Source organism: Dryobates pubescens, chromosome 23 (assembly GCF_014839835.1).
Source record: "Dryobates pubescens isolate bDryPub1 chromosome 23, bDryPub1.pri, whole genome shotgun sequence".
Classification (NCBI taxonomy): Eukaryota; Metazoa; Chordata; class Aves; order Piciformes; family Picidae; genus Dryobates; species Dryobates pubescens.
The window spans coordinates 736,497-764,238 of NC_071634.1; the positions used below are offsets into that span (position 1 = coordinate 736,497).

At 59.4% G+C, this 27,742-nt stretch overlaps 1 protein-coding gene across 1 annotated transcript in view; it reads right to left on the bottom strand.

Moving 5' to 3' along the window:
* The window catches only part of REEP1 (receptor accessory protein 1), an 81,075-nt gene that overhangs the window by 23,307 nt on the left and 30,026 nt on the right, over window positions 1–27,742 (bottom strand). The window contains exons 2-5 of the mRNA XM_054172248.1: window positions 20,976–21,048; window positions 16,523–16,599; window positions 14,358–14,478; window positions 12,450–12,563 (exon numbers count right to left, since the gene is read on the bottom strand). Coding sequence (XP_054028223.1) covers window positions 12,450–12,563; window positions 14,358–14,478; window positions 16,523–16,599; window positions 20,976–21,048 — 385 coding nt within the window. The remainder of the gene's footprint in view (window positions 1–12,449; window positions 12,564–14,357; window positions 14,479–16,522; window positions 16,600–20,975; window positions 21,049–27,742) is intronic.

A 27,742-nucleotide genomic window follows, 5' to 3' on the forward strand; every position in this document is an offset into this window, starting at 1 on the left:
CCTTCACTGCAGAGTCAAGGCAGCTCTGCTCAACAGTTGTGACCTCAGCCAGGAAAAAACCCCAAACCCAAACTAAAACTGTCTGTCTTTGGTCTTTTCCACCTCCCTTGAGCTTCTACTAGCCAAGCTCAGGGTTTCACAGCACAGACAACAGCAAAACATTGCTGCTCCCAGCAGCCCATCACAGTTTGTCCAAATTTAAGCTGCAGGGACAGCAAAGGCTGAGGCTGGGGAGGCCACTGCAGACACCACCCCCTGCTGGCTCCCTTCCTTCCCCATCTTGGCACCTCTGGTCTTTGCAGGGACAGACTGGGTGGAGGTGCTTGAAGGGCACAAGATAACACAACTCTCTGTCACATCTCTACCTGACCACAAGCAGAAACACCACCGAGGGGATGACTGCCCCAGAACCGGCTGCCCCCAGCCTCAGTGTCCCTGTCAGAGCAGCAGCTGCTGAGGTGAGGCCACAGCCATTTGAAATCTCAGCACTGTCAGGGTTTGCATGGCTGCAGCTGCAAGTTTTAGCAGCACAGACTTCATCCAGTCTAACACTTCTTATCCACAACCAGACTTACTGTTCCCTAACCAAAGGAAAACCAAGTTCATTGCTTGCTTTCACAACAGAGTCAGCACTGCACACATCTGGCACCAGGTCTGGGTCAGAAGGGCCCTCCACAGGGCATCCAGTCCAAGCCCTCTGCACCCAGCAGGGACATCCTCCACTGGAGCAGGTTGCCCAGAGCCCTGTCCAGCCTCACCTGGAATAGCTCCAGGGATGGAGCCTCAACCACCTCCCTGGGCAACCTGTTGCAGTGTCCCAGCAGCCTCCTGGTGCAGAACTTGCTCCTCACATCCAATCTCAATCTGCTCTGCTCTTGTCCTGTTACTGCAGACCTTTGCAAAGAGTCCTTCTGCAGCCCCCTTCAGGTACTGGAAGGTCCCTGTTAGGTCTCCCCAGAGCCTTCTCTTCCCCAGGCTGAGCCTTACCCTCCCTGGGCAGAAGCCTGCCTGCCTAGACTCAGCTTGAACCTCATCCCCCAAGTGTGACCCAGCAGAGTGATTCTGCTGGAGGTGAGGTTTTGGTGGCCTTGTGTGGGCAGGGGTCTCTCTGTTCCCTGCTCACTGGAGTGTACCTGCTCCCAATGCACCTCACCTGCTGGCCCCTAAGGAAGTTCACCCCCGGGCTGAAGGTACAGCCCAAGCTGAAAGTGACCCCTGCAGGCTTCTTTGCCTCTTCTCCCTGGATCTGCCAAGTCACTAGGTCCCTTCCTGGGACAGGTCTCTCTGTTTGGGGGCAGAGAAGGACCAGGCTGGGGCAGGGCTCAGTGCCACTCAAACACCACAAAGGACCTTTGGCTGGCCCCCAGCAACTGCCACCACTGGGTGATACTCCTGCTTAGCTCCATGGCACTACCAACAGCACTAGGGCAGAGCCCTTCAAGCCCTGGGCATTTAGGCTGCAGCAGCTGATCCTAAGGGTACTCCCAGCCCCCATCCATGTAGCATCATTATTAATCCAGAACTAAGTTGGGAACATTTACCTGCTTGGGTCAAAGCTCAGCTGTGGTGCAGGCAGATCTCACTCACCCACATCCAGCACATTCTCTCCTTGCTTTGGCTGTCAAAACCAGGCTAAGCTGGCTTCCAGAGCCTGCAGGCTACCTTCCTGCAAGTGCTGCAGGCATCACCATCTCCAGGAACAGACACTGAGCTCTGTGGGCCCAGAGCGCACACACTGCTGCAACCAGTGCTGGCCTGGAAGGAGCTGAAGTCTTGGTGCCTCCCAAAGCCTGAGGTCAGCACAGCGACAGGCACTGCAAAAGGCATCCATCAGCAGCAGCTGCAGCTCTCCTCATGCCCTCACCTCGCTCTAACCTGGCTCTGCACTCACAGTTGAAGTGCAGCTTTGCAAAGGGAGGCAGAGTTACACGCCTGGAACACTGTTCCCGCAGGACACTCCTCACGGCTTGGGGCTGGGTGCCCTCCAGAAACCGGCGAGGAGCCTTACAGGGGGGCTGGAGAGAGGGCTGGGGGTGGATGGAAGCGTAATGGTTTGCTGTTTCATGCCCAGAATGCCTGCATCTAGCCCTCAGGAGGGACAGCACAAGCTGCCTCCCCCCCTCGCCCTGCCCCCTTGGCTCTTGTCTGGGAGGGGGCAGCGGTTCAGCCTCCCGCAGCCTGCGAGCAGCCTGGGCAAGGCTGGCTCCTACCTGAGCCTCTCTGGGCTGAACTGGGGGGGGGAGGGAGGCATGGGGGGGCTAGGGAGGCATGGGGGGGTAGAGAGGCATGGGGGGGGCATTTGAGGTCTGAATTTTGGCCTTGCTGGGGGGAGGCTGGGGGAGCTCTGGCTCAAGGGTCTCCTGTGTTAAGCCCAGCCCATGGATCTGTTTGTATCTGATGTGCTTTGCAGTGCAGCATGCAGATAGGAACAGCATTTCCATGTACACTTCCCAGGCTGTATCCAGCCCCTGTGTGGAGTGTTCCTGTGATCCTGGGAGAGGAGTCAGAGAGCTCTGCCTGGCTCCTTAAGCCAGACCAGCCCTCCCAGCACACAGCTGCAGCTAAGCACTAGGCCCAGTCTGCAATTCTGCATGTTGTGGATCAGTTCCATGTGAGCTACTAGAAACAAACAGACTGCATCCTACCTTCAGTCTGACAACCCGAGAGGATGCTGCAGACTTTACTCAGGCTTCTCTACAGCCTGCAAAGGCCATCCTGCAGCTGTGCAACCTGCAGCACAGCACAGAGACACAAACCAGGAACTCCAGCAGGTCAAGTCACGAGAAAGCAGCTGCAGGTATGGGCAGGGTTAATGCAGGGGGCACCTGCTGGCCTCCTGCAGCTTAGGGGCAGCAGTTAATGGACAGGCAAGGGAGCACTAAGTCATGCTCCCACACTTCCAGCACAAGACTAAACCTGTTACTGTCCCTCTTGCTGCCCCTTTGCTCCATGCTAGCAGACATGGCTGCATGCATCTCACAGCCTGAGTCCTGCAGACGTGCCCTGCAAGGGGCAGTGCATGTTCCCGGGATGCCACTTACTGCTGTGCTGTCAGCAGGACTCCCCCAGCCACACCCATCAGGAAATGTTTGCTGAGATGTGTCCCAGCCTCAGCAGCTTTACTGCAACCCCAACCATCCCATGATGGGCTCACAGCAGTGGGACAGAGGCTGCCTTGCTCCTTTAGCAAAAGAGCAGCAAACACGGCAGCCTGCCCAGTGCAGCAGCAAGGACCCGAGTTAGAAGGGTTTGCCAAGTGCGAAGCTCCCTGCCTGGCTGCTGGAGCCGCTCTGGCTGCCAGCAGAGGACCTGGAAGGCACTGTGCTGATGAGGTCAAAGGCTTCCAAAGCTCAGCATGCACTCAGCTCAGCAGACAGCCTCTAGCCTCAGACCAATCTCAGCTGAAAACAGCTCAAATGGGGAGGAGAAATGAGTTAGGGGTTAGTAGGAGCACTCAGCAGATTACCTGCCCTTTTTTCTGGTCCAAATACAAGTGTAAATGAAGCAGCTGAGAGACCTAGCAAGGAAAGAAGAGAGCCATTGTGGCAGCACACAGAGCTCGGAGAGTAAGGGCTGCTTGAAGCAGAAACCCCCGAGGTGAGACTGGGCAGCATGTGCAGGGACTCACAGGAAGAGCAGGGCCCCCACCTGTGGACTTGAGCATAGGTTCCCCCTCCCTCAGCTCTCCCAGAGAGGCAGAGAAAGCCCTGCACGAGCCCAGCCGACAGGGTGCTACCCTGCACCTGTGCTTGAAGAGGAAAGCAAAGCACACCCAGCCCCTTGCCTGCCCCTCTGCTCCTTGCACTCGGGGATGCCTTCCACTGCAGACACCCCCAGTGCCTGCCCACCCCTGACTGCAGGTCTGAGAGGGCACTTATGACTGGTAGAGGCAGAGGATGAGGTGAGGGATAGAGGGCACTCATCTCAGCCACAGTGACTGGCAGGACTTGGGAGCTGTAGGGTAAGGCTGGGCAATCCCTCAGGCCCGGAGCAGCAGTTTGCCTGGCTGCAGGCAGGTCCTGCTGACAGCCAAGCCACCAGCTGCATGCCCTGGGCACAGGCCTGAGGGAAGGAGGAAACTGCTTCTGCCACCTGGTTGCCCAGGGAGGTGGCTGAGGCCCCATCCCTGCAGATACTGCAGGTGAGGCTGGACAGGGCTCTGGGCACCCTGATCCAGGGGAGGATGTCCCTGCTGAGTGCAGAGGGCTGGATGAGCTTTGGAGCTGCCTTCCAGCCCAGCACATTCTGCGATTCTGTGAACACCAGGACCCTACCAGCCACATCCTCATGGGCAGCTGGGGCCTTTGTGCAATGCCTAGCCCCGAACAGCTCTCGGCTTGGGTGGCGTCAGGCAGCAGCACAGACTGGCAGGGAAGCCAGCTGCCATCAATGCTGATGGTGGATACTTAATTCCATCCACCCTTGTTTGTGCAGCTCGTTTCCTCTCCTGGGAACTGTTTGTTACTGTCACTCCCCCCTGGCCCCTCTGTATGAATTTGTTTGCTCCTGCTGTGCTGTGCATTCCCTGGCTGCTGTCTGCCTCTTGAAGACACCAACCAAGGAGCCAGCAAGGAGAAGAAACTGCAGCCAGCCACGGGGGCTGTAGCTCAAACAGCACTGGGCTTTGATCTGGGGAAGGGATTCTCCAAGACTTGGGAATGAAAGACATGTGACAAGATGACAGGAACAGCTCACAACACCCCATGGCCAGGGGGAGGCTCGTGAAAGCCTTTTGCTGCTTCTCCTCTTGGTGTGACACAGCTCAGCCACAAGAGCTCTGATTCTAGATCTCAAATGGAGATCCTTTAGGGGATCCTTCCAAAAGCAGCACGCTCAGCCCTCCTGAGGACACCGACAGGGCCCCAAAGGTACCCTGGGTCACTGCTGGCTTCTGAGGCTCTTGGCCACGGCCCAGTGTGGCCATTACAGATCTGCCACCAAGCAGAGCAGCCAGCAGCGTCCCCTGGCAGGTTTGGCAAGCGAAGAACTGCCCTGTCTGAGCAGCAGGATCCTCTCACTGCACAGAGGCCCCGGGCAGTGTCCCTCGGAGCAGGATGCTCCCCACCCTTGCCTCCTCTTTCCTGTGTCAAGTGAAAGTGCAGTTCTCCACTGCCATGCCACAACAAGCAGCTTCTCTCTCCTGCACAAGAGCGTGCTCCAAACTCCTACAACCAGTAGGTCTCCATGGCCATGGCAAGCCAGGGACCTGAACACTGCCTTGCAAGCAGCTGCAGTGGCTGCCCCAGCCCGGCCCTGGAAACCAAGGGAGAGTGCTGCTGGACCAGAGGGGGGAAAGTCTTAACCGGTGCCAGCAATTCCCTTCCGTGCCCTGCCTCAACACACAGCAAATGCCCTGGGAAGCCTCCCCCACGGTGAGGGGCTGAGGGGCCCTGAGGGGCTGAGGGACCCTGAGGGGCTGAGGGGCCCTGAGGGGCTGAGGGACCCTGAATGGCTGAGGGGCCCTGAGGGGCTGAGGGACCCTGAGGGGCTGAGGGGCCCTGAATGGCTGAGGGGCCCTGAATGGCTGAGGGGCCCTGAATGGCTGAGGGGCCCTGAATGGCTGAGGGGCCCTGAGGGGCTGAGGGACCCTGAGGGGCTGAGGGGCCCTGAGGGGCTGAGGGACCCTGAGGGGCTGAGGGGCCCTGAATGGCTGAGGGGCCCTGAGGGGCCCTGAACGGCTGAGGGGCCCTGAGGGGCTGAGGGACCCTGAGGGGCTGAGGGGCCCTGAACGGCTGAGGGGCCCTGAGGGGCTGAGGGACCCTGAACGGCTGAGGGGCCCTGAGGGGCCCTGAACGGCTGAGGGGCCCTGAGGGGCTGAGGGACCCTGAGGGGCTGAGGGGCCCTGAGGGGCTGAGGGACCCTGAGGGGCTGAGGGACCCTGAATGGCTGAGGGGCCCTGAGGGGCTGAGGGACCCTGAACGGCTGAGGGGCCCTGAGGGGCCCTGAACGGCTGAGGGGCCCTGAGGGGCTGAGGGACCCTGAGGGGCTGAGGGGCCCTGAACGGCTGAGGGGCCCTGAACGGCTGAGGGACCCTGAATGGCTGAGGGGCCCTGAGGGGCTGAGGGACCCTGAACGGCTGAGGGGCCCTGAGGGGCTGAGGGGCCCTGAACGGCTGAGGGGCCCTGAGGGGCTGAGGGACCCTGAATGGCTGAGGGGCCCTGAACGGCTGAGGGGCCCTGAGGGGCTGAGGGGCCCTGAGGGGCTGAGGGGCCCTGAACGGCTGAGCTCCCAGCCCTGAGCGGGGCACAATCCAAAGCTGGGAATGGAGAGCACAGTGCCAGAGCAGGGAGGGGGCTGTGGGCTCAGGCAGCCGGGCAGCTGCTGACACCGCATTGCTGAGCCCTCGGGAGGCAGAGCTGCCGCTCTGGCAGCCTCCTGCTGCCCCTGCAGGCCTGGAGGGACAGCCAGGGGCTGCTGCGTGCCCCTCGAAGGCTCCCAGGCCGCTCCTCAGGCGAGAGGCTTTCCCTGGCGGCAGCGCTGCCGCCTGCTCCCTCCGGCCCATCTCCCACCCCCTGCCAAGCACCGCTGTGCCCTGCTGCCCTGCCCCAGCAGGGACCTGCCCCGCAGCAGCAAGGGGCGAAGAGGCCCAGCCCTGCAGGCAGGAGGGCGAAGGAAGGGCAGAGGAAGGCACACGGCAGAAATCTCTGGGTCCCGGTGAGCTGCTGGCTCTGGGATGCTTTCTGCAGCTCCGCTTTGAAGAGCAGAGCCACAGCTGCAGCTCGAGGAGCGCTGATGGCCAGGAGCAGGCCTGGCCTTGGGGCTGGGGCAGGACATTGGCCTGCTGGGCAGAGCTGGCCTGGCGGAGGGAGGAACGCGAGTAAGGATGTGGGGAAGCCAGGAGCTGGAGGGAGAGAGTGTGGAACTGGCAACGTGTGATGGAGAGACAGAGGCCGTGGCAGGGCTGGGCAGGGACTTGAGAAGGCAAGCAGGGAGTAGAGGATTCGGGGACCGAGCCCAGGGCAAGCTCAGGGTGCCAGAGGGCAAGTGCTGGCAGCATGGTGACAGCCAGGCAGCACACAGGAGCCTGCTGGAGCTGCTGCTGCTGCTTCCTAGCCACCAGCACTCTCCTGCCTGCAGACACTTGAGTGCCAGCCACCGACATTACAAACCTGGCTGGTGCCAGTGAGAGGCCACTTGTGCCCAGGCCTCCAAATGAGGGCCCTGCCCCTGCCCCAGCGCCACAGCTGCGGCCCTGCCCCTGCCCCAGCGCCACAGCTGCGGCCCTGCCCCTGCCCCACTGCTGCAGCTGCAGCCCTGCCCCTGCCCCACTGCTGCAGCTATGGCCCTGCCCCTGCCCCACTGCTGCAGCTCGGCCCTGCCCCTGCCCCACTGCTGCAGCTGCAGCCCTGCCCCTGCCCCAGCACCACAGCTGCGGCCCTGCCCCTGCCCCACTGCTGCAGCTGCAGCCCTGCCCCTGCCCCACTGCTGCAGCTATGGCCCTGCCCCTGCCCCACTGCTGCAGCTCGGCCCTGCCCCTGCCCCAGCACCACAGCTGCGGCCCTGCCCCTGCCCCACTGCTGCAGCTGCAGCCCTGCCCCTGCCCCACTGCTGCAGCTATGGCCCTGCCCCTGCCCCAGCGCTGCAGCTGCGGCCCTGCCCCTGCCCCTGCTGCAGCTATGGCCCTGCCCCTGCCCCACTGCTGCAGCTATGGCCCTGCCCCTGCCCCACTGCTGCAGCTATGGCCCTGCCCCTGCCCCAGCGCTGCAGCTGCGGCCCTGCCCCTGCCCCTGCTGCAGCTGTGGCCCTGCCCCTGCCCCACTGCTGCAGCTATGGCCCTGCCCCTGCCCCAGCGCTGCAGCTGCGGCCCTGCCCCTGCCCCTGCTGCAGCTGTGGCCCTGCCCCTGCCCCACTGCTGCAGCTATGGCCCTGCCCCTGCCCCACTGCTGCAGCTATGGCCCTGCCCCTGCCCCACTGCTGCAGCTATGGCCCTGCCCCTGCCCCACTGCTGCAGCTGCGGCCCTGCCCCTGCCCCTGCTGCAGCTGTGGCCCTGCCCCTGCCCCACTGCTGCAGCTGCGGCCCTGCCCCTGCCCCAGTGCTGCAGCTCGGCCCTGCCCCTGCCCCAGCGCTGCAGCTGTGGCAGCCTCACTGCTGCTCTTCTGCTGTGGCTTCTCTCTTCCTCCCCTGTGGTGAGCTGGAAGGTGGTGGTCAGTGCTCAGAGCCCCCGGGAGCAGGAAGGGCTGAAGCAGGTAGCTGGCTGCAGGCAGAGGAGGAGCAGCAGGATTTACTGCCCAGTCTCTTCATCCTGCCCTGGGGACTGAGCCACTTGAAGTCCCAGCGTGTGACAGTGACCAAGCAATGAGCACAGGGCTAGAGAGCCCCAAATGAGATTATGCTCTTTGGTGGGGATGCAAACTGCCAAGGGCAGGGGAAAGATCTGCTGAGCACTAGCAGGAGTAATGAGAGCAGATACCCAGTGCTGTGTCTGCCCAGCCAGCATCCAAATGAGACTCTCCAGAGAGACAGAAAACCCCCAGGCAAGGCAGCAGGGCAGAGCCAGGGTACTTGGGACACTGACAGCTCCTCTGCCCGTGAAATGAACTGGCACAGGCCTGTGCCAACTGTGACTTCAAACAGAGCAGGGGAGGGCAGCAGGAGGCAGGGAGACAAGCCTGCCCTCCACCAGCACGCTGCAGGCTAAGATAGGAAGAGGAAAGGGCCAGGGGCTCAGAGATAAGGGAGAGGTTGTGCACAGCTCACAGCCCCTGGTAAGGACCCAAGCAGCAACCTGTCAGACACAAAGAGAACAATGAGTGCCAGCTGCTTCATGCTGCACCCTGGATAGGAAGAATGGAGAGATGGACCTGGCCCAAAGATCTGACCACCAAAGATGCTGAGGGGTGGTGGAGGAGCACAAAATCAGCTAAGAGGGCTCAGGGCTATGCAGTGGGAGAGGGCTCCCAGCACAGGCTCCCTGGGACGTGAGCTCATTCCTTGGAGACAGGGCTGTGCTGAGCACACCTTCAGCCCAGTGCAGGTGCCCCCAGAAGGTGCTCACTTGCAAAGTCTGATGGGCCATTTCTTAATACAAAAGCATCTTTTCTTTGCCCACTAATGCAAGTGAGGCAGGAAATCAGACACCCTCCTGCTGACTTGCTGCTGGAAGCTGCAGGAGCTCAGCACTCACCTCCAGAGGATCCGACCTGACCATGACCCATTACAGACCCAAACTCTGAGAGCCTGTGCAGAGCTCAGCTTCCCATCTGCACTCAACACTGACCACAGACTAGCTGGGTGCCCTTCAACCTCGGCATCAGGAAAGCCACAACGAGCCTCAGAAGCAGTATTCTCTTTCCTCCCTCCCTGGAAGCTTCCCCATAGGGCAGCACTGCAGCCCTGTCTGGCACCTGCCAGCTCCAGGGGTTCCCCAGGCAATCAGTCTCTTGAACTTCTCTCAGGAAGCACAACCCAGCTCTGCTGCACCTCCTCCTCGAGTGAGGGCTCTCCCACACACTTACCAGCACCTGAAAACCAGGGCAGCAGCAGCAGCTACCACCCCTACCTGCTCCTCTCTTGGGAGCAGCTCCCTTCACAGCAACTGAATGCAGACCCAGCCACACTCATCCCATCACCCAGCTCAGCACTCCTGCACTGCAGCACCACAGGCTGCAGTCACAGTCACTCAGCCCTTCCTGCCTGGAAGGCAACAGACTCACTTTGAGAAGGGCAAGGGACACAGCCTGCTTTAGCCATTCCTGACCTTTACACCATGAAGGGTGTAAATGTATTGAGGGTGTGATTGCATGAGCAGCAGAGCTAACGTGGCTGCTTCCCCCTGCCAGCAAGGGGAGAGCAGAGCTAACGTGGCTGCTTCCCCCTGCCAGCAAGGGGAGAGCAGAGCTAACCTGGCTGCTTCCCCCTGCCAGCAAGGGGAGAGCAGAGCTAACCTGGCTGCTTCCCCCTGCCAGCAAGGGGAGAGCAGAGCTAACCTGGCTGCTTCCCCCTGCCAGCAAGGGGAGAGCAGAGCTAACCTGGCTGCTTCCCCCTGCCAGCAAGGGGAGAGCAGAGCTAACCTGGCTGCTTCCCCCTGCCAGCAAGGGGAGAGCAGAGCTAACCTGGCTGCTTCCCCCTGCCAGCAAGGGGAGAGCAGAGCTAACCTGGCTGCTTCCCCCTGCCAGCAAGGGGGGGATCTTGCTTTCCCTTCCTCACAACTCCTCTCAGTCAATTCCCATTCCTCACAGTTTCACTCCTCACAATGCAGCTGTGTCCTTTTTCCCTTGTCCTGACCTTTGTGGGCTTGAAGAAACAGCATTTCAATTTTCCCCTCTTTCTGGATTGGCTTTCTGATGGATTTGAGATAAAGCAGGGGTACCCAAAGAGCTGGTGCACAGTAACCCACTGGGAGCAGGAGCACCACTCCATTTTGGAGGAGGAGAGCTGTCTTGGATTTGCACCCTGGGGCACACAGATGCAAGCAGCTTGCTGGAGGCCACTGCTGAAGACAGGGTTCTGTTTTTCCTTATACACTTGAAGTCATTTTAATGTCAAGACTGAAGCAAAGACATGAACAGTCCTTGCTCTGCTGTAAAAATCCCAAACCAACCAGTCCCATAACAACCTCTCAATCTCATCAAGAGATCATTTTCCCCTGCCAAAGCAGCATGCAGGAAAGACTCTGCAGGTCCACCTCCAGGCTGCAGTCTCTGGGCTGCTTGCTCTCACCTTGGGCTGGCAGATGTGCCACACAACAATACCACACCAGTAACAGAGAGGCTGTCTTCCAGCACTGAATGGGGAGCTTCATTAACTCATGCAAAACAACAGCTTCCTTGTACCCTGGAGCCTCTTCTCCCTCCTGCCCAGCTCCCCACTGCCCCTACAGCCACTTTTCAAGGCTGAGATTCCCAAGAAAACACCAGAAAAGCAGAGTGATGCTGACTGCTCATCCAGGATGAGGAGCTGCTGCAGTTCTGCAATGAACAGGTTGGCACTGGGGTCTGGGCTACTGTTGAGCCTCAACATTCAGGATCTGCCACAGAAGAGACAGAATTCCTTCAGGATTCAGTTTCCCACCCTGTCCCAAAGCCAGCTCTAGCACAGAATCTTGCAGGATGGGGCTCAGGGCAAAGGCAGTTCTCAGAGCCTGTTTCTGTCTGGTGTGACTTCTTCAGGCTCACCCAGCAGCAGCACGAGTGTCACACAGGCACCACACAAATGTTCTTCTGTCCAGGTATGTAACACACAGCTGTGCTCAGCTCCACAGTCATCCCAGGTCTCAGTCCAGCTCTGGATTAGCCAGCAGCCCCTGGCTTAGCAGAGCCTCCCCCTGAAGAGCAACAGCTTAGGAGAACTGAGGCAAGCCTGGGAGCCAAGGCTGCAGAATGCTTGGCAAGGAAAAGAGAAGCAGTTTGTGGCTTTTCTTTGGAGCAGGACAGAGCTTTTGCATATCCTGCAGTCCTGCATGTGCCTGGCAGTGTCCCCCTGCTTCTGTAACACCCTTCATGCAACATGCTCTAGAGGTTGATCTTGTTTGGCCTCCTAGGGGTGCATGATGCATTGGCACAGAGGGTGAGCCCAAGGCCTGCTGAAGTGATGCCTGAGGTCACAAGGGAAGCATCTGACTGGGCAAAACAATTTCCTTCAGCTCCCATTCACAGGTTCCTACTGTCCCTTTGCAAGAGGCCTTGTCTCTGGGTGCATGAAAGCCACACCTCACACACAAGGCTTGCCCCAAACACAGAGCTCTGTGCATTCACCCTGGCATGATCCATGGCCAGAGAGCAGGGCCACAGAATACCACCAAGTCCTTGCAGCTTTTATGCAAGCAAAGAAACAGAGCCAGAATCTCTTTCCTGGTTCTAAGCCAGAAGGAGCACACAGGCTACAGCTCCCCAGCCTCCAAGAGCAGCCAGGGCCAGTTCTCTCAGCACCATGTGAGCAGAGGATCAGCCAGCAGCATGCCATGTGTAAGCCTTGCAGACAAGCTCCTGGCCTTCAGGAACTCCACATCACAGCTGCTTCCTGTTGGTACCCAGGTTACAGGTCCCTGGATCCCGCAGGCTTCTCAGGAGCTGACCCACAGGGCTGCAGGAGGCCTTTCCTTTCGCTGCAAGAAGTGCTGCCCGAACACCAGCTCCCCTGGCAGCGTGCTGGCAGCGCTCACCCGCCGGCAGAGAGCCGGGGCAGCGAGGGCCGGGGGCCGCCAGGGCCGGGGCAGCGAGGGCCGGGGCAGCGAGGGCCGGGGGCCGCCAGGGCCGGGGCAGCGAGGGCCGGGGGCCGCCAGGGCCGGGGCAGCGAGGGCCGGGGGCCGCCAGGGCCGGGGCAGCGAGGGCCGGGGGCCGGCAGGGCCGGGGCAGCGAGGGCCGGGGGCCGCCAGGGCCGGGGCAGCAGCCGCTAACGCAGCCCGTCAGGCGCTCCTCCGCAGCCTGGTGCGGGCTGCCAGGCACCACCTCTGCTGGCGAGGTGCGATCCAAGCCCGAGAGCGAGTGCCTGCCCCCCGGCCGCAGCTTACCTTGGAGGCTGCCATGACGGCGGCCGTGGCGGCGACGTTCAGCCCCCGCTTGCCGAAGTGCACCAGGGCGTCGTAGCTGCGGTCCTTGGCCTGCACCAGGCAGTCGTCGATCTCCTGGCACGGCAGGCAGCACCACAAACGAGAGAGGAGGACAGGGTCAGAGCTCCCCCTGCCCAGCTCCGGGCAGGGCCAGATCAGCGTTTGTTCCTCCAGCCAGAGCCTGCCAGAGAGCTCTGCAGGGGCAGCAGCCCGGCTGCAGCGTGTGGCAGCTCTGCACTCCGCAGGTGGAAGCCTGGGACCCAGAGGCTGGGGCCCACAGCCTCTCTGGGCAGCCTGCTCCAGGCTCCAGCACCCTCACAGGGACAAAGTTTCCCTCCTGTTCCCCTGGCACCTCCTCTGCTCCAGCTTGCCCCCAGTGCCCCTTGTGCTGTGCTTGGCCATCCCTGAGCAGAGCCTGGCTCCAGCCCTGCACATCTTTATCCCAGCACTGAGGGCAGCCCTCAGGCTGCTCTGCTCCCAGCCCCAGCTGCCTCAGCTGAGCTCACAGGGAGATGTTCCACTGCCTGCAGCAGCTCTGTGCCTCTGGGATGGACTCTTTTATGCAGTTCCTTGAGGTCCTTCCTGAACAGAGTGGCCCAAAACTGGACACAATATTCCAGCTGTGGCCTCAGCAGGGCAGAGTAGAGGGGCAGGAGAACCTCTCTGGAGCTATCAACACAGCCCTTCTAATGCACCCCAGGATGGCCTTGGCCTTCTTGGCCACAAGGGCTCACGGTCTAGTTAAGAAGAATCTTGACACTGGGCTGCTGCAGCTGCCCTGGGTCCAGGACTGGAGTCCCAGAAGCATCTGAGATATTTCTGCACATTACTGCAGTGTTCAGCTTCAATATGCCCACAGAATCCATAGGATCAGAGCTTCTGGACTCCAACACTGTTCAATATGCAGTCAAATTCCTGTCCTTAGCCCCCCTCAGGACACAGAGGCCTGGGTGATAATGCCTGACAATGACTTCTGGTCCTCAGCTTCTGAAGTGCTGGGTTAGGAGGGACTGTAGGCTGCTGGAAGCTGCTTGCTCTGCACTGCTCTCCCCTCTCTTCCCAGCAGACAAGGGGTGGCAACCCAAAACGTACAAGCAGGACTTGTGAGGGGCATGGGCAGAAGGTCCCAGGAAGCAGGGAGTTTTTCTTGGAGAGGACAGACACAGCCTCAGGCCCTGCCTGTGGCTAAGCAGAGCTCTTTGATAGCTGCCAGCTGCAGCAGCAGTCCCTCCTCGGCAGCCTGCACACTGGTATGTGGCTGCTGAGCTATTCCTGGCCTGGGTGTCCACATCAGTCAAATGGAGCTGCCTGGCAGTGTCCTGTTCAGCCACAGGCATCTCCCAGGCAGCCTGTGCTGTACCTCTCCCCCCCAGAATTAGCTCTTTTAGTTGGAGCAAGACGTTTCTCAGCCCAGGACCTCAACACCCCCATGTCCCACCAGAGCATGCCCCAGCCAGGCAGCTGCTGCCAAGCCCTTCCCAGACAGCCTTGGCTCTGTGTCTCATTGCTGAGCCCTGTTTCAGCAGAGTCCTACCCTGGCTGCCAGACCCTGTTTCTCTAATCATCCTACCCAGCCCCAACATCAGCTCCAGCCACACTCAGCGAAGAAGCTCAGGAGGTATTTTTATCCCACTCCCTCCCAACTTCAAGTGTACAAAGGTCAGTTAAGATGTGTGAGTGCTCTGAACAGATGCCAGTGTGTACAAATACAACCACCAAAGAACAAAAGCACCAACCAGACAGGGAGAATCAAAGAGCAAAGAGAACCAGCAGCTCCCAGGCCTTGCAGGAAAATGAGAGCCAGGAAGACTGGAGCAAGCACACTGCAGCCCTGCCTCAGCCAGGGGCGAGCCAGGCACCTCTGATTACCTTTTCTTTTGAAGACAGTGTTGGATGAACAAATTTTCTGTACAGGAGGCTGGAGCCTTTTGTGTATGGAGACAGCAACCATGCTACAAAAGCTATTTTGAGTTCATAGTAGAATGGAAACCTGGAAGAGAAAGAGCTGTTAGTGTCCACTCCCAAAGGTGACCACTGCCCTCCAGTAACCAGAGATGCTCAGCACAGGAAGGGCCTGGCCAGCCTAGCTTTGGACTGCCCAAGACTCCAGAGAGCTGAACACATGAACTCACCTTTGCACACACCTCAACTAGGCAGGTGGCTAAGTCTTTACTCAGGTACTGAGGCCATTACTTAATGGTCTGGAAGAGTTTTCTATGTGCAAAAAGCACAGATGCTGCCTCCACAGCAACCTGAGTCACTGTGAGGGAGCAAAGAGGAAACCAGCACATCAGCAGCTCCCCTCTCTGCCTCTGAGCTGACACCATAACACCCAACACACAGGTGCAGAGCCACGCTCTGGCTTCCAGGGAGCACTGCCAAATACAGAGCTCCCAGACTCTGCTGGAGAGCAAAGCCCAGAGCTCAGGCAGCAGGCCTGGGGAACACAGCAGCAGCACCAGGACCCAGCACTGCCCTTTGTAGGCAGGGACAAGGGAGAGCAGCACAGAGCCCCTGTGATGGCTGGGCACCAGCCCTGCTGCACCCAGACAGGCTCCTGCTATGCTCCCACAGCACTGGCACTGAGGCAGCAGGGCCACAAAGCTGCCAGGCCTGGCCCTGTGCACCTCTGCCATGCTTCTCTGAGCGTGGGTTTGCCAGGCTGGGCTCCCTGCTCACTCAGGATCCCTACTTGAGTGCTCAGGCTGCACAAGCTCTCTAGAGACACCCACACAATGCATCCTTCAAGGAAAGAGAGCTCCAGATGAACACAGTGGAGGCAGATCTGCATGTGAATTAGACAGACACAAGGGCATCCTTTATCTCCTTTTCAGCAGCGCTGCCAAGCTGCCAAGCACCCCCATTCCCTTAGCAGGGAGGACTCACCAGAGCCATGCAGCACCAGACAGGGACAAGCTACCCTCTCATTTTCACCTGAAGTCAACTGGTTTCACTGGCTGCCACTGGAAAAGCCTTGCTAACAAAGGACAACCAAGTAACACCCCCACACCCCCCACCCCAAGCAGCCAAACGCAAGGAGCAATCTGATGGCTGGGCAGTTACATGCCTGGCCCTGACAGAAGCACAGCAGCACAGCATTAACCAGCTTGGAAAGGACCTCTGAGATCACCAAGTCCAACCTATCACCCAGCACCATCTAATAAACTCAACCATGGCACCAAGTGCCTCATCCAGGCTCTTCTTAAACACCTCCAGGGATGGTGACTCCACCACCTCCCTGGGCAGCACATTCCAATGGCCAATCTCTCTTGCTGGGAAGAATTTCTTCCTCCCCTCCAGCCTAAACCTCCCCTGGCACAGCTTGAGACTGTGTCCTCTTGTTCTGGTGCTTGCTTGCCTGGGAGAAGAGCCCAACCCCCAGCTGGCTACAACCTCCCTTCAGGGAGTTGGAGAGAGCAAGAAGGTCTCCCCTGAGCCTCCTCTTCTGCAGGCTAAGCAACCCCAGCTCCCTCAGCCTCTCCTCCCAGGGCTGTGCTCCAGACCCCTCCCCAGCTTTGTTGCCCTTCTCTGGACACCTTCCAGCATCTCAACATCTTTCCTAACCTGAGTAGCCCAGAGCTGGACACAGGACTCCAGGTGTGGCCTAAGCAGTGCTGACAGAGAGAGGCCACCAGGAATCCTTCCACTGGCAGCACAGAGATCACATCAGTGTGGACTGTCAGTGTGCTCCATCACACCACAAACCCAGAGCAACCAGGCAAGGGCCTGGCAGAACAGCCAGCCAAGCTCAGCAGCCAGGGCTGCTGCTATCTGCACAACCTCTGCAAGCATCCAGCTTGGCAACCAGCAGGGCACTGAGACTCCTGTGATGACTTCTCTCTAAGGACAGCATTCAGCAGACCCTTCCTTGCTTTCCTGTGACAGCCCTGAGGAAGGAAGCAAGGCTGCCCCAGGCAGAACTCCACACAGCTGAGGCTCCTAGCCCCACATTCAGGAGCCAGTGCACCTCTGTGTCTCCTTCTACTCCTTGCCAACATTTCCAGTTCCTTTCCCCTGCCCCCTCTGGTGCTCACCAGCAAAGAAATATATCGGTGAAGGTCTCTGCGGTGGTGAAAAGAGCAAAGATGATCCAGTACATCATCCACTTGACCTGGGGGACACAAACAGAACCTGGGTCATCTTCCACAGAACCACACAAACATTCAGGTTGGAACAGACCCTCAGGATCACCAAGTCCAACCCAGAGCCCTACCCTGCAAGGCTCACCCCCATACCACATCCCTAAGCACCACATCTAAGTGACCTTTAAACACCTCCAGGGGTGGTGACTCCACCACCTCCCTGGGCAGGCTGTGCCAGTGCCTGACCACTCTGGCTGGGAAAACCTACTGTCCAGTCTAAACCTGCCCTGCTCAAGGGCCTCCAACTGCCTCACACAGGCACAAGTGCACAGAGTGACCCTCACAGAAAAGAAGTAGTTCTTCCCCCCCTGTGTATGTAACCATCACTTCTGAACTGATGTCAGAGCTCAGCACACAGCACTCCTCATGTTTCTTGGCAGTGAGGCTGGGGAGACACTGGCAGAGGTTGCCCAGGGAGGCTGTGGCTGCCTCCTGCCTGGAGGTGTTCAGGGCCAGGCTGGATGAGGCCCTGAGCAGCCTGTGCTGGTGGGAGGTGTCCCTGCCCATGGCAGGGGTTGGAACTGGATGAGCTTGAAGGTCCCCTCCAAACCAAACCATGCTCTAACTTCCCACCCTTGGGAAGGCATTTGGTGGCCTTTAGGACTGGTCTTGTGAAACTGAGAGCAGCCTGACTCTGCTCCTCTGGCCAGCAGAGGACCATAACCTCACTCAGCTCAACAGCAGAGGTTAATCCTAGAGTGTTGGCCAAAGAGCAATTAAGACACTCTGTAAGCACTTAGGGAATACCTGCAGGCAGGAGAAAGCAGGCAAGAAGGGCTGAAGAAGTAACTGCCCCCCATGAGCCAGGGCTCCTGGGCACCATCAGCCCCCCACAGCTCACTGACTTACCTGCATCAGCTGAGTGCTGCTGCGTCCCCACAGCACAGGCTGAGCCCATGGCAGGGCAACCCAGGCAGCTTAACTCCCTTCTCTGGGCCTTAGCTAGGGGCATTTTACCCCACACTGACACCCAAAGCCTGTGCTGTGCTGTCACAGACCTGGGGAGGTGTGGTTGGAAAGCTGCAACTCAGAGAGGGACCTGGGGGTGTTGGTTGGCAGTCACTGACCAGGAGCCAGAAGTGCCCAGGGGGCCAAGGGAGCCAATGGCCTCCTGGCTTGGGTCAGAAGCAGGGTGGGCAGCAGGGACAGGAGGTGACCATCCCCCTGTGCTCAGCAGTGGGGAGGCCACAGCTGGAGTGCTGTGTTCAGCTCTGGGCCCTCCCTGCAGGAAGGACATTGAGGGGCTGGAGGTGTCCAGAGCAGGGCAGTGAGGCTGGAGAAGGGCCTGAAGAGAGGAGGGGGCAGCCTCTGGTCCTTGGTGGCAAGGGACAGGAGCTGAGGCAGTGGTTCCAGGCTGCCCCAGGGGAGGCTCAGGCTGGAGCTCAGGAAATCTTTGTGCCCTGGAAGGGTTCTCAGAGCTTGGCAGAGGCTGCCCAGGGCAGTGCTGCAGTGCCCATCCCTGGGGGTGTTCCAGCAGCCTGTGGAGCTGGTGCTTAGGGCCATGGTTTGGTGCTGAGCCTGCAGTGCTGGGGGTAGGGTTGGCCTGGATGAGCCTGGAGGTCTCTTCCAGCCAGATGTGCTCTGGGATTGTGTGTCACTGTGGCCAGTGCCCTCCTCCCTGGGGCAGACTGCTTGGGGGGGTTATGGGCAGTCCCCACGGCAGGGATAGTGACAGACACAGGAAGAGAGCCCTTGGCTTGGTCAGGGAAGTTGTAGTAACTTAGGAGCCTGGGGCTCATTGCCACTGAGTACTCAATGGCATTCAGGGGCACAGCTACACTGTTCTGATGTCAACTAGTGCTGGTTCCTCCTGGGCTGGAAAACAGCAACATCTGCCCCCTGCTCCCAGCACTGGCAGTGGTCTTTCCCAGGTGAGGCAGTGCTCCTCTTCTGGGGCACTGGCACCAGAGATGATGTAAGAAGGAACTTCAAAGTCCTGGAGATGAGACAAAAACTTTTCATCCCCCCTCAAGATTTTCTTCCCATTGTAAAACTCAGTTCAAACAGATGTAAGAAATTCTCTCTCCAAGGGAAGTGGTGGTGAGACAGAAGTTGTTCCTTGACCTCAGCATTTTGGTCTAATCAGCTCTGTTTGCAAATGCAGCTCCCTGAGCAGCTTTGCTGGAAGGCTTATGGAGGTAAACTCCATGAAAATCTATGAGCTAAAGAACTGGCCCCTGGTGTGTGAGGCTGGGATGACTGCAACAGAGTAAGGCAAGGCTGGAAAGGAGGACACAAGAGGGACACTGACATCAGGTGCTGCTCTGCAGAAGGGAGGATGGAGGGGGCAATAAATTGGGGTCTCCCTGGCTGGGACACGGCTGGCTCCATCTGCTCCTGAGGGCAGTGGGGACAGTACCTTCAGTGGCTCTTCGTCTCCCTGCAGGTACTGAAATTACTCACTAAGCACCTGGCACCCAGCTGGGGAACTGCTCCCCTGGGATGCATCTTTGTCAACACAAAGAGAATTACTTACAGTTATCATACTGCAGCAGCAGGTGCCTGGGCAGCTGCTGCCAGGGTTTTATGTGACTCAGCTCCCTCAAACCCTCTCTGCCACCACAGTTCTGTCAGCTAAGACATGACTGCCAGCACCAAGGCCTGGGCTTGGAGCAGCCTCAAACACCCAGCAAAATCAAAACAGGCTACCCAGGGAGGCTGTGGCTGCCTCCTCCCTGGAGGTGTTGAAGGCCAGGCTGGATGAGGCCCTGAGCAAGCTGTGCTGGTGGGAGGTGTCCCTGCCCAGGGCAGGGGTTGGAGCTCTGAGGCCCTTTCCAACCCAAGCCATTCTAGGATCCTGTGGTGTTATCAGTGCAGGAAGGGTTTGTCCTGGGTCAGTTTGTATCCGAACAGCCAGAGCCCAGCAGCAGGATTGCCACCGCTGCTGTGCTCAGCTGAAAGCCATGGCTCAGATCAGCTGCTCCCACCTTGGAGTCTGATGCCAGTTCCTCTTCTGGGAGTGGGTTTCCAACAGGAGCTGGAGCCTTCAACTGAGTATTCTCCAGACAAGGACTGTGGGTGTGTTAAGCCTCAGGGGCAGACACTGCCTGGGACCCCCACACTTGTCTGCTGCCTTTCCCAGCAAAGGGTGCACACAGCTGTGCCAGGGCTGCAGGGTCACTCTGCCTGCACTATCTGCTGTGTTCTCTGACACTTATGATTCTCAAAGCATCCAGAAGCAGCACCTGAAGGAGGAAGTATCTCAGCTGGCACAGTTTGAGCTTTCACTAAAGACTTGATGGGACAGGCAGCTACAGAGGAGAACTTGGGTTTGTTATCCCTGGAACCTCAGGAGCATTGAGGAGGCAAGATCTGGAGGCTGCATCAGGTTCACTGAAGGTTGTGAGGGCAGTATAAATCCTACAGGACCCCAACAGCATCCAAGTGCTTTTGATTCTCCCACATGTCACTTGCCCTGTGGCCCCATATGCTTCTAGAAACCTGAGCCCAGGGCAGACCCCTCATCACACCCAGCTGCCAGCCCTGCCTGTAAGTAGGTCACTGCAAGGAAGGATGTTTCTATCTGAGGATTCAGTCCTCTGTGCTTCCAGTTGCCTTCTCTGATCCTTGTTTTGAATGAGCAGCTCAAGCTTCAAGGCTTTCTGAAAAGGCTTTGATTTGTGCTGCTCTTTGGAAAGAAAGGGAAAGAGGCACAGCCCTGTGTGCCAAACACCTTCCCAGGCAGCCACACACAGCTCACAGCACCAGAGACACAGCAGGCACCTGTCAGACAGCACAGCAGCTCTGCACAGCAGCCAGAAGCACAAACTCAGGTCTCCTTGTTTGAGGCTTGTGCCCAGCAATCAGCCAGTCACAGCATGTTAGGGGTTGGCAGGGACCTCCCCAGCTCACCCAGTCCAACCCCCTGCCCGAGCAGGGGCACATCCAGGAACACATCCAGCTGGGGTTCCCAGCTGGAACCTCCTGTGCTGCAGTTTCCATCTATAGCCCCTTGGCCTATCCCAGGGCACAAGTGAGCAGAGTCTGTCCCTTCCTTCCTGACCCCCAGCCCTCAGCTATTGATAGACATTGATCAGATCCCTCTCAGCCTTCTCCTCTGCAGCCTGAACAGCCCCAGGGCTCTCAGCCTCTCCTCCCCAGGCAGTGCTGCAGTCCCTTCAGCATCCTTGGAGTCCTCCCTTGGACTCTCTCCAGCAGATCCCTGTCCCTCCTGAGCTGGGGAGCCCAGAGCTGGATGCAATGCAGCCCCCCTTCAGGCCAGCCTTCCCCTTGAACTGAGGGGGTCTAGGAGCTTTCCCAGAGCCCAGGCAACTCCTTCCCAATGTGGTGAGGCAGAGGCTCAGAAAGCCAGCCCAGCAGCAGAGCTGCAGAGCTCAGTACTCACATATTCTTTGATGTCCTTTGATTTCACGGCTTTGTAAGAGTAATAGGCAGGGTAAAGAGTGCCAAATATAAGCCTGGAAAAGAGAAACAACACACAAACAACAAATGGATTAAATTGATTCCCTGTCACAGGGACAGGTATTTCCCCCCTGTCTGTCCAATGAGTTCCTTGCACTAGCAAAAGGTGTTAGATTTGATTTCAGCTTGAGAGCAAAGTGCAGTCCAGGAGCCAGGAGTGATTTTGCATCACTGAATTCAGAGAGACTATTGCCAGAGAGAGGAACAAAAAGCAGGGCTGGGGCTGGCTTGCCTCTTGCAAAGGGTTCCACAGCTGAGCCTTGGGGCTTACAAGCAAAAGGAACAAACCAAACCAAACCAAACCAAACCAAACCTCCAAAGGCCAGCACACTTTAAAAAGGCAACTGAAGCCCTGGCTTCAAAAGAGCCTGGTGTGACAGCAGCACATGGCAGCACTGCCTTCCGAGGCAGGACAAAAGCAGAACCCTTGCCCTGCAATCCTTTCCCCTCTATTCAGGACCCTGGAAAGCTGGCAGACAAGCAGCATCCAAGCCCTACAGGCTCAAGGGTTTGAATGCTGGGGCCTCATCCTGCATTAAACCTGCCCAAGGGAAGGGTCCTGCACGCCAGAAAAGTCCATTTGGACTCAGCAGAGAAGGAAATTCCCCACTGAGATATAGCAACAGGATCAGGCCTAAAAATGCCAGGCCTGCCACTCTTCCTGGCAGGTTCCTCTCCTCTTCAAGCCTGGAAGGGACACTGCCAGCTTCAACATTTCATGTAAGGAAGAAATCCATCAGTTAAAAATAGCAGCAGTGAGGAGAAACCACTGAGAGTGTCTGCCACTGGCTCCTCTCTGCACCACTGCCTAGCTGCTTGGTCACTTTGGTTAGCCTGGACATAAGCTCAGGCTTGTCAGCCCCGCTCTGCCCTGCCCGGCTGTCAGTGCAGCAGGATGGTGCTGCAAAGCCTGAATGCAACAGCTTGCAGGGGGCCTTGGAGTGGCTTGCAAGCACCCCCCTGCCGCTGCAGCTTTTGCCTGCAATTCACACAGCTCTTTCTGCTGCTCTTGGCAAGGGGAGTGCTCAGGGTTTCAGTCCCTCACTGTGGAGCCACAAGGACCTGCAGTGGTGTTTTCCATCCTGTCAGCAGTGATTGTGTGCTGTGGGCCTCAGGCATTACCTGCATAAGACATCCACAGTTAACTCTCTGGGAGGTGCTGCCCCATCCTGCTGCTGGAGCTGAACAAGGCATTTGAGAAAGAATGGGGCAAGCCAGCACACATCTTGGTTTCCAAAGCAGTGACCCAAGACAGTTTGCCTGCTGTTCATCATGCTCACTGCAGCAGAGCTGAGCAAAACCTGAGGCACCAGGCAGACCTCAGGAAAGCAGCTACTGAGCCAGGAGAGTCAATCTTTTACAGTGGCTTCACACTGGCTTCAACAAGCTCAGCCCTGAACCTGTTCCTCCTGCAGGGGCTGTGAGGATGCAAGGATTGGGTACAAATGATCAGAAGGAGTCTGGGAAACTGAACACATTTTGATCCCTTGCAGTATCTCAACAACATAAATGAGCCCTTGTGGTCAGGAAGGCCAAGGCCATCCTGGGGTGCATTAGAAGGGCTCTGGTCAGTAGGTCCAGAGAGGTTCTCCTGCCCCTCTGCTCTGCCCTGCTGAGGCCTCATCTGGAATATTGTGTCCAGTTCTGGGCCCCTTAGTTCAGGAAGGACCTCAGGGAACTGCATGAAAGAGTCCATCCCAGAGGCACAGAGCTGCTGCAGGCAGTGAAACATCTCCCTGTGAGGCCAGGCTGAGGCAGCTGGGGCTTGGAGCTGGGAGCAGAGCAGCCTGAGGGCTGCCCTCAGTGCTGGGATAAAGATGTGCAGGGCTGGAGCCAGGCTCTGCTCAGGGATGGCCAAGGACAGCACAAGGGGCACTGGGGGCAAGCTGGAGCAGAGGAGGTGCCAGGGGAACAGGAGGGGAACTTTGTCCCTGTGAGGGTGCTGGAGCCTGGAGCAGGCTGCCCAGAGAGGCTGTGGAGTCTCCTGCTCTGGAGCCTTTCCAACCCCAGCTGGATGTGTTCTGTGTTCCCTGCCCTGGGTGCCCTGCCCTGGCAGGGGGTTGGACTGGGAGAGCTCTGGAGGTCCCTTCCAAGCCCTCCCATTCTGTGGTTCTGTGAAGCAAGCACATCAGTAAAGGCAGGGAAGAGCATGCAGACAACAGCTTGGTCCTGGGCTCACCTAAGATGATAATAAATACCCTCTTTGAGTTTAGCAGGACCTAATACAAAGAATCTTGAGCTCACAGAAGGAAGAGAGCTCCACAACAGTGAGAACCCAGCAGCCAAGCACACAACTGACATTTTTAGCCGTGGTTCTAGGTGCTGCCTTTCTGTCCTCCTGCCCTTCCTCCCCAGCCCCTGCTGCTCGCTGCCCCACGCCTTTATTTCCTGCAGCTCAGCAGGCAGTGACTGACAGCCACTTCCTCAGGTTGTGCTGCCCACAGTAAGAGACTGAACCCTGAAGCAGCAGTTTCCAGGAGCACACGAAGAGAGTTGCTTGCAGACAATGAGCACAAGACCAAATCTGCTGTGAGGGAAGGAAACTGCAGAGCAGCAGCCAGTCAGCAGGGCACAGTGCTCTCCTAAATTGGAGGTGCAGAGCTCCCTGGGTCTGCCTCACGCTGAGCCTGTGCATATATGGAGCTCTGGCAGTGCCGTGGCCTGCCCAACCCCAAACTCTGCTGGGGAACGCTGGACTGCAGCCTGGGCACTGCTGCAGCTCACCGTGTGCCTGCACTGCACCCTGCAGATGACAGACAACAGCCATCCAGGCATTTCTCTGAGGCATGTGCGGGGCACTGGAGACAAGAAGCACAGGGGCAGACCCCAGCCTCCACTGGGCTTTGGATGGGGCTTGAATACCGCTGAGGTAATTCCAACAGCCCTGGCTGGCCTCCGGCTCCTCCACCAGCTCCCATCCCCTGGTGAAGACACAGCTCCCCTCATCCTCTTCACCCAGGCTTCAGTGTGGTTAAAGTTATCCTGGATTCCTGCCTGCCTCTGCTCCGCTCTTCCCACCCCTGTGCTCCGCTCTTCCCACCCTGTGCTCCGCTCTTCCCACCCTGTGCTCCGCTCTTCCCACCCCTGTGCCCCGCTCTTCCCACCCTGTGCTCCGCTCTTCCCACCCTGTGCTCCGCTCTTCCCACCCTGTGCTCCGCTCTTCATAGCCCTGTGCTCCGCTCTTCATAGCCCTGTGCTCCTCTCTTCCCACCCTGTGCTCCGCTCTTCCCACCCTGTGCTCCGCTCTTCCTACCCCTGTGCTCCGCTCTTCCCACCCTGTGCTCCGCTCTTCCCACACTGTGCTCCGCTCTTCCCACCCTGTGCTCCGCTCTTCCCACCCTGTGCTCCGCTCTTCCCACCCTGTGCTCCGCTCTTCATAGCCCTGTGCTCCGCTCTTCATAGCCCTGTGCTCCGCTCTTCCCACCCCTGTGCTCCGCTCTTCCCACCCTGTGCTCCGGCTCTTCCCAGCCCTGTGCTCCGCTCTTCCCACCCTGTGCTCCGCTCTTCCCTCCCCTGTGCTCCGCTCTTCCTGCCCCACCGCTCCGCTCTTCCCACCCTGTGCTCAGCTCTTCCCACACTGTGCTCAGCTCTTCCCTCCCCTGTGCTCCGGCTCTTCCCACTGCTCCGCTCCGCTCTTCCCGCCCTGTGCTCCGCTCTTCCCACCCTGTGCTCAGCTCTTCCCATCCCTCCGCTCCGCTCTTCCCACCCTGTGCTCAGCTCTTCCCACCCTGTGCTCAGCTCTTCCCATCCCTCCGCTCCGCTCTTCCCACCCTGTGCTCCGGCTCTTCCCGCTCCTCCGCTCAGCTCTTCCCACCCTGTGCTCTGGCTCTTCCAATCCCTCCGCTCCGCGGTTCCCACCCCTGTTCTCCGCTCTTCCCACCCTGTACTCCGGCTCTTCCCACTGCTCAGCTCTTCCCACCCCTCTGCTCAGCTCTTCCCACCCCTCCGCTCTGATCTTCCCATCCCACTGTTCTGATCTTCCCATCCCACCACTCTGCTCTTCCCAGCCCTGTGCTCCACTCTTCCCGGCCCTCCGCTCCGCTCTTCCCACCCTGTGCTCTGGCTCTTCCCAGCCCTGTGCTCCGCTCTTCCCTGTGCTCCGCTCCGCTCTTCCCACCCCTCTGATCCGCTCTTCCCACCCTGTGCTCCGCTCTTCCCACTGCTCCGCTCCGCTCTTCCCATCCCTCCGCTCAGCTCTTCCCACCCCTGTGCTCCGCTCAGCTCTTCCCACCCCTGTGCTCAGGCTCTTCCCTGCCCTCCGCTCCACTCTTCCCACCCCTCTGATCCGCTCTTCCCACCCTGTGCTCCGCTCTTCCCAGCCCTGTGGTCCACTCTTCCCACCCTGTGCTCCGCCTCTTCCCACTGCTCCGCTCCGCTCTTCCCATCCCTCCGCTCAGCGCTTCCCACCCTGTGCTCTGGCTCTTCCCATCCCTCCGCTCTGCTCTTCCCACCCCTGTACTCCGCTCTTCCCACCCCTCCGCTCTTCCCACCCTGTGCTCCGGCTCTTCCCGCCCCTCCGCTCAGCTCTTCCCACCCTGTGTTCCGCTCTTCCCACCCTTTGCTCCGGCTCTTCCCATCCCTCCGCTCCGCTCTTCCCATCCCTCCGCTCAGCTCTTCCCATCCCTCCGCTCTGCTCTTCCCACCCTGTGCTCCGGCTCTTCCCATCCCTCCGCTCTGCTCTTCCCACCCTGTGCTCCGGCTCTTCCCATCCCTCCGCTCTGCTCTTCCCACCCCTGTACTCCGCTCCTCCCACGCCTGTACTCCACTCTTCCCAGCCCTGTGTTCTTCCCAGCCCTGTGCTCCGGCTCTTCCCGACCCTCCGCTCAGCTCTTCCCACCCTGTGCTCCGCTCTTCCCTCCCCTGTGCTCCGGCTCTTCCCGACCCTCCGCTCAGCTCTTCCCACCCTGTGCTCAGCTCTTCCCACCCTGTGCTCCGCTCTTCCCTCCCCTGTGCTCCGCTCTTCCCACCCTGTGCTCCGCTCTTCCCTCCCCTGTGCTCCGCTCTTCCCATCCCTCCGCTCCGCTCTTCCCACCCTGTGCTCCGCTCTTCCCACCCTGTGCTCCGCTCTTCCCTCCCCTGTGCTCCGGCTCTTCCCATCCCTCCGCTCAGCTCTTCCCACCCCTGTGCTCAGGCTCTTCCCTGCCCTCCGCTCCACTCTTCCCACCCCTCTGATCCGCTCTTCCCACCCTGTGCTCCGCTCTTCCCAGCCCTGTGGTCCACTCTTCCCACCCTGTGCTCCGCCTCTTCCCACTGCTCCGCTCCGCTCTTCCCATCCCTCCGCTCAGCGCTTCCCACCCTGTGCTCTGGCTCTTCCCATCCCTCCGCTCTGCTCTTCCCACCCCTGTACTCCGCTCTTCCCACCCCTCCGCTCAGCTCTTCCCACCCTGTGCTCCGGCTCTTCCCACCCCTCCGCTCTTCCCACCCTGTGCTCCGGCTCTTCCCGCCCCTCCGCTCAGCTCTTCCCACCCTGTGTTCCGCTCTTCCCACCCTTTGCTCCGGCTCTTCCCATCCCTCCGCTCCGCTCTTCCCATCCCTCCGCTCAGCTCTTCCCATCCCTCCGCTCTGCTCTTCCCACCCTGTGCTCCGGCTCTTCCCATCCCTCCGCTCTGCTCTTCCCACCCTGTGCTCCGGCTCTTCCCATCCCTCCGCTCTGCTCTTCCCACCCCTGTACTCCGCTCCTCCCACGCCTGTACTCCACTCTTCCCAGCCCTGTGTTCTTCCCAGCCCTGTGCTCCGGCTCTTCCCGACCCTCCGCTCAGCTCTTCCCACCCTGTGCTCCGCTCTTCCCTCCCCTGTGCTCCGGCTCTTCCCGACCCTCCGCTCAGCTCTTCCCACCCTGTGCTCAGCTCTTCCCACCCTGTGCTCCGCTCTTCCCTCCCCTGTGCTCCGCTCTTCCCACCCTGTGCTCCGCTCTTCCCTCCCCTGTGCTCCGCTCTTCCCATCCCTCCGCTCCGCTCTTCCCACCCTGTGCTCCGCTCTTCCCACCCTGTGCTCCGCTCTTCCCTCCCCTGTGCTCCGGCTCTTCCCATCCCTCCGCTCAGCTCTTCCCACCCCTGTGCTCAGGCTCTTCCCTGCCCTCCGCTCCACTCTTCCCACCCCTCTGATCCGCTCTTCCCACCCTGTGCTCCGCTCTTCCCAGCCCTGTGGTCCACTCTTCCCACCCTGTGCTCCGCCTCTTCCCACTGCTCCGCTCCGCTCTTCCCATCCCTCCGCTCAGCGCTTCCCACCCTGTGCTCTGGCTCTTCCCATCCCTCCGCTCTGCTCTTCCCACCCCTGTACTCCGCTCTTCCCACCCCTCCGCTCAGCTCTTCCCACCCTGTGCTCCGGCTCTTCCCACCCCTCCGCTCAGCTCTTCCCACCCTGTGCTCCGCTCTTCCCACCCTGTGCTCCTGCTCTTCCCACCCCTCTGCTCTGCTCTTCCCACCCTGTGCTCCGCTCTTCCCAGCCCTCTGCTCCGCTCTTCCCACCCTGTGCTCCGCTCTTCCCACCCTGTGCTCCTGCTCTTCCCACCCTGTGCTCCGCTCTTCCCAGCCCTCTGCTCCGCTCTTCCCACCCTGTGCTCCGGCTCTTCCCACTGCTCCGCTCTGCTCTTCCCACCCCTCTGCTCAAGCTCTTCCCACCCTGTGCTCCGCTCTTCCCACCCTGTGCTCCTGCTCTTCCCACCCCTCTGCTCCGCTCTTCCCACCCTGT